This window comes from Phalacrocorax carbo, chromosome 2 (genome assembly GCF_963921805.1).
Source record: "Phalacrocorax carbo chromosome 2, bPhaCar2.1, whole genome shotgun sequence".
Lineage (NCBI taxonomy): Eukaryota > Metazoa > Chordata > Aves > Suliformes > Phalacrocoracidae > Phalacrocorax > Phalacrocorax carbo.
Window position 1 is genome coordinate 44,142,663 of NC_087514.1, and position 10,250 is coordinate 44,152,912.

General features: G+C 43.5%; 1 protein-coding gene across 1 annotated transcript; it reads right to left on the reverse strand.

Moving 5' to 3' along the window:
• Positions 1-8,389: 8,389 nt before the first annotated feature.
• Positions 8,390-9,386, reverse strand: NPBWR1 (neuropeptides B and W receptor 1). The gene is given in 2 exon segments (XM_009511883.1): positions 8,390-8,596; positions 8,598-9,386. Coding segments are annotated over 2 exon segments (996 nt in total).
• Positions 9,387-10,250: the final 864 nt, after the last annotated feature.

Genomic DNA, 10,250 nt, shown 5'->3' on the forward strand with positions numbered 1-10,250 from the left:
GAGAAGTTAATTTGGGAGCAAAAAGGAGTTTTAATCTGGATTTAAACTAAACTACTTTTACAATCTCAGCAAACTTTGCTCAACCTTTAAACAATACCAGTTAAAAAGTATTACTCTCCAAAATTTCTAAATGTGTAAGGATTCATGTCATTTTATATATAGTTTACAATAAAGATCCCAGTATTTCCTTGTTTCCCCTGCCTAATTTGTATTAGTTTTGGCATATCCTGTAACACAGCGTCAGATTTAGCTCTTGGGGGCACTTTTTTAGTCTGTAACTCCAGTTCAGGAAAACAGTAACGGTTTGGCTTTGAATACCCAGTGCCATCTAGGGGCTGATAGCTGAAAGGGGGAGAAGTGTCCAAAACACCAAATACAGCCTGGGGGTAATAGGAACCGGGGACAGAAGAAAGGAAATAATGGGAAAAAAATCCAGCTAATGAAAATAGAGGCACCCAAATCCCTGCCCAGAGACAGCTTGGGCTCCACAGGGCTGCCCTGGCTTGGGGAGTGGTGGGGGGAAAGGTGGCCTCTGCCTGCTGACACTGCCTTTGCTTGGTATCAGTGACACCTGCACAATGCCCTCCCAAACCACCGGGAATGGGAATGTGCAGGAGGAGGTGAGTCCTCAGCTGCATCCGGACACCATGCCTCTTGGTATTTAAGAGTACCATACATTGGAAGAGGATGCTTATAAAGAAACAGAAAAACGCCAAACAGCTTTGTATCGTACCTTTACAAAATTCTGACCTAAACTCTGGGGTTTTATATGTGTTTTATTCCTTTCTTAAAGCTATTTTAATACCCTACTTCTGTTTATCATACTTCAGAGTAAAATTCGAGCAAAAGACACCTTACATAGAAAAAGGCATGCTCTGTGTCAGGCATGACAGCAGAAACTCGAGTTTCCACTCAGTACATTCGCTGAATAAATTGTCTTTGAACTCCCTCTGGTGGTATAAATGTTTTGTAAGTAGAAAAAGGTTTTGGAAGCACTGTGTGTACATAGCTTTAGCAGTGAGTTGCTAGTTTGTGATTTTTCTTCACACTTCATAAAAATGGCTATGGAATAAGATGGGAAAATGACGAATACATAAAACTTAGGCAGAGTTTAAATATTTTTTGTTTTGTAATGCAGAAAAAGAAGTTGGTGTTTTTCTGTCGCTCAAGATACAAATGCATAGAGCTACCTTTGGTTACAATCCTTCTTTACATTGGCGGAGCAGCACAATTATAAAACTTTCTCTATTGTCCACAGTAGAACTACTCTGAAATGAAAGAGACCAGACAAGTCGAAGAGGCTGAGGGGCATTCTAACTGGAATGGGCTGGTCTGTGAGAACCTTACTCATACTGGTGAGCAATTAACCCTTAGGCAGAGTTAATTAAGGAATCTTTTCCTTGGCATGACTGGGCTGCTTATGTAAGCAGCTGCTTACCTGAATAAGCAAAAGAATCACAGTCTGCTTCTTTTTAAATGAAAACTTGTCTACATTGCACATGTGAACCTACAGGGCGTTTGCCAGCTGGATGTTGTGCGATGTAGGTTAGACAATAATGTCAATATTAGATGTTGATGTTGATTTGTTAAATTCAAGTCTGTAAACTTCTGCTTTATGTTCTGTCTGCACATGGTGAATTTCAGTATGTTTTATTTCTCTGCTATTGAATTTTATATATATAGTTGAAATTGTGGGGGCACCATAGCAATGGTCTCTGGAAAAAGCATTTTTCTCTATTTCCAGGCTATGGAAATTCCAGAATTTCTGAACTCACTGAGGAAAACTCCATTTATTAAAATATAACTAGACAAAACTCAATGCAGAAATCTGCCCGTGTCACAGTCATGTACATGGAGGGTGTTTCTAAGACATCAGCTTGTTATGCCAGTGACAGGCAGCCTGAATGGCAAGCCAGGAAAGAATTGCATGACCTTTCATGTCCCATTGAGTACTATCTAATTATGTATTATAATCAACATATATACTCTAAACATTTATACTCAGCCCTTATCAGCTATTCGGAACTTGGGTTTAGGGGGCAGATCCTGGATTTCCTAGTACCCCTCAGAGTGAGAGCTTCGTGAAGCTGAATTGGGAAATTTTGTGGTGCAATGGGGGATGTGTACATGCCAGCACCTCAGTTAGGCCAGGGAATGGCTTTTGAAGTAAATATTCTGATCATCCCCACTTACCACCCTTTAGTCCAGGGCAGAAACTCCTGAAATACACAAAGCATTGACTCTGGGATCTTAACACCGGTCATAAGAAAAGATCTGTTCTTATTTCACTTAGTGTTAATATAGACAGCGCCCAGGATCTTCCCTTCCTGGACCCAAACACAGGGATCACTTTAGCCTGACACCGCAGGATTCTCCTCTCACACTGAGTACTCCCCCCTACTCCTGCCTGTTTCCTGCAGATGCTGCTCCTTCTTCAGGGAGTGTTACTGTCTGGATCTCTATAGCTTGCTATATATAGACTAGAGGGAGATGTTCAGGAAAAGCAATGCACGTGGGTCAGAAGCCAAGGTACTGACAAGATTTGGTGTTGGCAAGCTGGAGACATTGGGTTTTTTTTGGGAAAGATAAATACCCACTTATTCCGAAGAGATGACACTGTTCTCTGCTGCCTCAGCTTATGAGGTCTTACTGCAGTCATGCCAACTCTGGATAAAGAGTATACAATATCAAGCCTGTGGGTCTCAAGACTATGTCAAAGTATATACCTTGCACATCAAAGGCAAGCTTGTACTGCTGACTAAACCACCTGGACCTGTTGCATCTCACCTGACACCTGTGGGGCTGGATGGTGGTGTTTCACAGGGCCCTGGACACGGAGGGCTCCCTTTGCCTGCCCATGCTGCCATGTCTAGATATAAAGGATGCAAAGTAACTTATGGATGCCATGTTTTCAAGTGCTGATCACACATGTGCAATCACTTGCATCGCACACGTCTTGCTTTCTTCATTAAGCTTTGCTGTGTGTGCTGCTGTATTAATTTTATGACTACTTTGTACTTTTCATAGTTTAAAGCGGGTTATATTTTCCTTCTGGTCAGCTTTAGATGTTGTACCTGATTAGTTTTATGGCCTGTACTGGTTAGCTTCATTCCTCAGTTTCCATGTGGGCTGCCTGTTACCAGGCTGAGTGATAACAGTTTGACTATGTCTATGTTACAGGTCATAGGGTATAATAGAAACTGATCCGTAGAAGGAAACAGCTGAGGTTCTCACGTACACACTACTTACATTTTGTGATTTCTTTCCTTCAGACTGACACTGGTCTGGTCCTGAGGACTGAGTCCCTATTAGCCTTTGCAGTGCTTGGGTGTGTTCTTGGCATGTATCTTCTTATGTCTGAGGCAGTAAATGACAAGTAAGACTGGAAGACAAACTTAAAAATGTCCTTCTGAAGCAAACCAAAGTACTAAAGTAGATGTACTGCTTGTGAGCTGGGCTTTTATGGAGTGCCATGTGCTTTGACTTCAAAAACTATTTGTGATTCTGATATTTTACTAAAGCCTTTTTGCATCCCTTTAATTATTTGTTCCCTTACATTCACACGGGCAACGGACAGCAGTACCTTTAAAAAAATTGGTTTAATTGTTCATTAAACTAACAATACTCAAGAGATCACCACAGTGAGAAGGAGCTGCCTTCTCAATGGTTATTGAAGCATCTGTAGATCAGGCCCCTGCCCATTAACAGAGTGTGTGCTCTGTGCTCGAGGCTGTTGGTGGAGTTCTATGTGCCAGACACATCACTGCCTGCTTGCCGTGCTTTGTGCTCCTGCTGCATCAGAGGCTCAGCCGCTTCTGGGTCCCAGAACTTTGCCAATCCCTGCTCTCCACAGAGCAAGGCACCTAGTATCCTCCTGGTAGTCTAACTAACCACAGTCCTGAGAATACAGCCCTGTCTACTCCCTTTATCTTGCTCCCCTAAAATATCACACATGCAAAAATCTTGCTGAAGTGGCCAACAGTTTAAAATGGTGGGTTTAACACCAGTCAAGGTGATATAAACAGAGGGTGAGGAAGAGGCACAAGTAGCCAGAGGATGCTTCTGTGGGACTGGCTCTACTTATGCACAGATACCTGCAGCTGTGCCCCAACTGCACGGCAAAGTGAACTGGAGCAGGATGATCTGCTCTGCAGCACCTGCAGGCAAACTAAACCTGTGAGCCACAGGTGTGCTTTCTTGTACACACAGCAGTGCGGAAAATGGCTTGAGCAGCTGTGTGCGTGGCTGGGAGCCTCAGCACTGGGGCTGGTTGCAGTCAGGATGTCTCAATCTGGAGAAGGTTTAGTCTTTCGTTCCTGGCCTGCCTGGCCCACCAGGGACCCTATAAAGTAGCTGCTGTTAGGTAAAGTAGTAGACTGTAGCAGGGCTGGTGTTGTCTGCCTTGTTACTTGCTGCATAGTTTTCTTTGCAGAAGTATAAGCTATATTTTCTTCTCGGGAAACTCATATCCATGCTGTGGATCCCACTACTTGGTTAGATCTGCAGGTCATCCTGGATTTAATTCCACCTGGAAATGCAGGTACACCTGGGATCAAAAGTTACTAACCAAATGGGATTGGTTACCTTGCTTTTGCTTATGAAAAGGATTAACTGTGCTTCCAAAGCAATTTCCATTAGGCAGGATTGCCATGGCCTGATGGCCACTTCTCTCACTCCCACTTCAATACCATGAAAAAAGTCCACTTTTTCTAGTCCATTAATTCTATTGTATTTAATTATATAATATATTTTTTCTATTTTCTTTGCTTTCCTCATGGAAGTCTATATTTAACATTTGAAATATAAGGTGCAGGTTACAGTTGTGCTGTAGGGAAAATGGATTTATTTTCATTTTAGTCAAACATTTAAAATACTTCCTTGGAGCAACTATACTGTCTCAGGATGTGATACTGTTAAATTTTGTTGTAGCTGGTTAAGCATGGGCTGAAAAGGAGCATAAATTCCTCCTCTAGAATAGAAGTAGAAATGTTTAAGGGGAGCAAATTTGTTGAGATATTATCCTCTGGGAGCCAAAGTTTAGCTTCTATAGAACACCAGGCTGTCCTTGCGGAGGGGTAGTATTGAAGACCCAACCTCTCCCTCTGCTGCTGAGGGCTGGTTTTAGCCACATTTGGGCTTCCCAGAATGTTCTGTTTCCCCCCCAAAAAAGGGTGAACAATGGAATTAAATAAATAGGTACTGTCTGTTTTAATGCTGAAGCTCTGCAAGATCAGAGGGGGCCATACTTACCATTCAATGTCCTCCCCAGGCTCAACTTATTCCAGGTAGATGCCCATCTGCAATGCACCTAGCGGGACAGGCTCCAGTCCCACCTCCCAGACATGTCACGGACACTGAAGATAGCACAGCCATGAAGGAGAGTCCTGCCCAGTGCATGAATTTACAATGAGCACCTGAGTCAGAGCTGGGCTGTTGCTCAGGTGTCAGCCTATTTTGTGATTAACAACCATGGGAAAACTCCAGGCATTTTGGGAAACACTGATTCCTTCTCAGATATTCACCCTGATGCAATGAAGAACAGGTAAGATGTGGCTTCAGAATGGGAAGAAATTTAGGATTGTGTTTATTATATGTGATGTTCTGTTTGCATTTTTATGTTTCTAATACAAAAAAGACAAGCAGCATAAGATACTTTGAAATGAAATTTGTTAATGGATAGCATTTCCCATATTTTCCCCTATGGACAACAGGAATTGAGAATGGGGAAGACAAAGGGATGAGATACTGAGTATGAGGAAAGGCATACTTTAAAATGCTTTCCTGTTTCTTAAGAAATAGGAAGATTTTTAAGAAATCTCTTGACATTGATCTAGATTAGAAAGTTGTTGATCTGTTTGTTGGGCTTTTTTAAAATCTTGAACCAGATTATACTCTTCAGGAACAGTTAAAATTCCGGTATTCAAGATTAGGTAGCAATGAAATGTAAATCAGAGTGTTCTTATAACCTATTCAATATCAACTGGGCATCTCAGAGATGCATTTGATGTATAGGCACAGAACAGGTTTTGCAGAAGCACAATAAAACTACTTAAGTGCCAGTAACATTTCTGGGGTAAATAGAGGCCTGACAGGCAAGGAGATCAATGTGACTGCATAGCAGCTTTATCAAAATGTTCAGACAGTCACTATCAGAAGCAATGCTCAAATTTCTCTCTAAGGTGACCGTTTGACAGAGAACCATATTTCACTGGCTTTCTTCAGGGAAGGATCAGCAACAAATGAGAGCACAGCAATGTCTTTTCTGAGAATGATGTTATTTACTTTCAAAATTTTATGCAGTTTTTATAGAAATAATCTTGCTGTGGTTGTGATGGCTTAAGGATACAAGAGAGGTGGTGTGTGTATACAGATTAGCAGCCTAAACGAAGACAGGCTTTGCTGCCTGGCCCATACAAAGTAACATGCCAGAAAGCGCATCTGACAAGAATGTGCTGAGACACACAGATATTTATTTATGGCAAGAGACTGACCACAGAGAAGCATCATCACAATTTACAAGCCCAGATGCAACAACAGGCAGCTGGTGGGCAAAGTTAATTACCTTTTCTTTCAAGAAGAAGGATGAAGCGAGGGACACAAGTTCTTGCAGCATGCTTTTGTATGTGGTGTGGAAATGAATACTCAACACCTTTTGGGCTTACTCTTTCAAAGACCAGCTTCTGTGTCTGATGTGAGTCAATCATACGTGCTCCAATGGAATCCCAAAGGAATCCTTCCGTTTTCATGACAGCTGGACTGGATGTTGAAATTAGCACTGACTGTCTCAGAGAATATTAACAGTTTGTAAGGAGAAAAGATTTAACCATCCAGCCAATAATATGGCACTATAATGAACCAGAGTTTGTATAATTGCTAAAATCTGCAAATAAAATTTTTATTTGGAGTCTCTTTGGAAGGATTTAGCAAAAGAAACTTTCCACATGGTTAAGGCAGAACTTTAGACTGCAGCAGTGGGAAGGGACCTGGTGCAAGGGCTCTCCGGAGGCACCTGCATACCTCAGCATGTGTTGCACGAATTCTCATGCACTTCCTGAAACTCATCACCCTTTCCTGTGTAAGTGGAAATTCAACTCCTCAGCCACATTTCCCTGTCTTTCTGTATTCAATGGAGGGGGAAATATGTAACAAAATTTGTGTTACACTGATTCGGCTTCTACTGCAGGGAAGAACCCTAAGAAGAGAAATGTTAAATGACTACAAGTGTTTTCCCAGTGATCCACAGTTTTTCAGTTTTCCTTAGAGGGTTAAAAGAGGAGAGAAGAGGAAAAAACTCCTCATGCAATGTTTGGACATGTGAATTCTAGTGAAACTTTCATTGACCCTCTCCCCCCTCCTCCAGATAAACTTAAGCTAATCTTCTGTGGGTTTTTTTTTTGTTGTTGTTGTTGTTTTGTTTTAAACTTCCTTTGTCATCCTTAAGAGAAATATTAATAAATCTCACCAGCAAGCAAAGCGCAAGTATGTGAGAGTGTGTTAAAGTAACCTAACCACTGCATATGTTATCTATGATTGGTAGGGAAGAAGTCAGAATATTCCCCATGTTTCAGCAAGTTCTTTTCAAACTCTTAAAGGCAAAATTGTTCTGAAAATAGCTTCTGGTTCTGTTTTCTAAGGTCAAAAAAATCTAAAATACCTGTATATGTGCAAGAAGATTGCCCATAAACATATGAGTAAAAAAGTAAACACCACTTCTGATGCAAACAAAAGCTGCAAATTTTACAAACTACAACTACCAAGTACACTGTTAAGCTATTTTCCATAGCAAATGGCTCCAAACCCACATCTGTGTAGTAGTGAGCGCTTGCTCTTTCTTTCTTAAAACAAGACCGAGGTCTCTCTCACCTGTTAGCACAGATTTTGACTACCTTGTCTCTGTCCCCAGTGAAATGAAATGAGCTCAGTGCTTCAGTTTATTCCTTATACTTTGGAGCTGTGCCTTTTTCAATATTGCTAAGTTGTAAGACTTTGGGTAAGCAGGCCCTGTGGATATGAAAGAGGCTGAGGGATCATTAAGTAATACATCCAATAACGCACCTTTATTGGGCTTTATGAATCACCAGTAATAGAGACAGTCATGTGGCTTGAGTTCACAAAGCAATACCCTTAAAAAGGGAAAAGGGACATTCTGCAGCTCTGTGAGCTACAAATCTAGGACACAAAGCACATTAGGGAGAAAGGATTTAAAAAAAAGTTAAAAAATCAGGGCAAGGGATGGATGGAGGAAAGCTGAGAAAGCTCTTCCTGTCCCAGTTTGTGTCTTGGGTAGTGAGACAATCTGTTGCCCTGTGGGCCATCATGAGGAGGCTGGAGTCACCCAGGAAGAGCCGATGACAGTGAGAGGGACACAGGAGGGGACAGAGGGTTGGCTTTATGAGGTGTTTCTGCAATCTATCAGTTTCCAAAAGCTCCTTTGGTAACTGTCATCCAGAAAGGCATACAGGAAAGGGTTAAAGCAGCTGTTGGCATAACTCAAGCTAGTGATGAAGTAGGAAATCCCAATGATCAGTGGCGTTTGTGGGATGTCTGTGGTGAGGGCAACCACTGTGCTAAGATGACAGGGCATCCAGCAGAACATGGCACACAGCCAAGATGAGAACAACCATCAGCGTAACATTTTTTTTTGCTTTGTCCAGAACTTTTGCATTGCTATGGAGGTGCACACATCTCATTCTGCACAGCATGGTGGTGTAGAGGATGCAGATGGTGGACACTGGGATGGCAAAGCCTAAAGTGAGGGTATAGATCTGACTGCCTTTCCACCACACACTCTCAGGGTGGGGGAACACAAAGATGCATTGGGAGCACCTCTGCTCCTTGTGTAGCTTAGAAAAGACAGTGAAGGGCAGGATGATGACTGTGACAAAGGACTAGACACACAGTCTCACAGTCTTGGCTGATTGGTAGGTGTGGTAGGACATCTTCCTGGACTTGGTGGTGGCCACCACAACCAGATAGCAGTCAATGCTCATGATGGTGAGGAAGTAAATGCTGGAGAAGGTGTTATACTGGTCTATGGAGACGATGAGCTTGCACATGAAATCTCCAAAGATCTACTGCAGGAGGAGATAGTCAGCAATGTTGATGGGTAGCACCAAAGTAAAGAGCTCATCAGCAATGGCCAGGTTGAGGATAAAGATGTTAGCAACTGTTTTAATCTTTGGGACTTTGAGGATTATGTAGATGACAGCAGTGTTGCCTGTCAGCCCCACAATGCAGATGACTGAGTAGATGACAGGCACCATGATGTAGAAGCTGGGGCTCCATGGGGGAGCGGACATATCCAGCCCCACATCCCCTCTTCTGGTACAGTCCATGGGCCCACCCACACATGAGGAATTGGTCTCAGAGAGGGTGGAGTTCTCCATGGCCACAGAAGAGAGTGGCCAGGCCCACTGGTAATGGGGACAACTTAGAAGTGGGGGAAAAAAAGGCAAGACCCCTGCTCTTTTCAAGCCCCTGTCTCCTTCAGCACATCCAGCCACTGAGGTCCTATGTATGCTGCCTGCTGCCACTCTGCTCAGAGCAACAGCATATCACAGAGGGCTCACCTAGTGGTGAAGGGTCCCACCATCCCCCCAAAGTGGGGATGGTCCCCCATCAGCTGCCTCTTCCCTCCCCCTGCACTGATGGGTGCCATGTGGAGGTCAGCACCCAGCCTCAGACTCCCGCAAGGTGACGACCCCAAGGTGAGAGCAACCCTGGCAACTCAATGGCTGGGTCAGACCACAGGAATCCTGTCCTTGGGGGGAGCTAGTGTCTTTGAGATGCTCCCCAAAAAGCAAAATACCCCCCCTTCCTGATGGGAATGAGTGCTTTAGAAGGGGGGAGGAAGGATGCACTGACCTTCACCAACTCGGCTGCGGTGGTAGAGCTCCTGGAGGGGTGCAGGAACAGGACAGGGGATGTTGGTCCTGGGTCCATGCAGGTGGGGGATGCTGGTGCTGCTTCCTTGCTTGATCCTGAGAGTTAAATGCATGCCCATCTGGATCTAGGTAGCAACAGACAGGTAACACAAACTGCAGAGAGGATGGTTTAAAAGTCAGGAGCTGGAGCACTGGAAAGAGATTTGTGCAATTACCTGAAGTCGCATCTCCTCCCGATGACAGCAAGGTATCACATTGCAGCAAAGGGGAGAGAAATCCCAGCTCTAAATGGCATCTGCCTGCGTGTCCAAGAGCTCAGAACCCACCGCCTGCCTGGTCCTGGGCTTTGTCTGCAGTGCAGGGCGT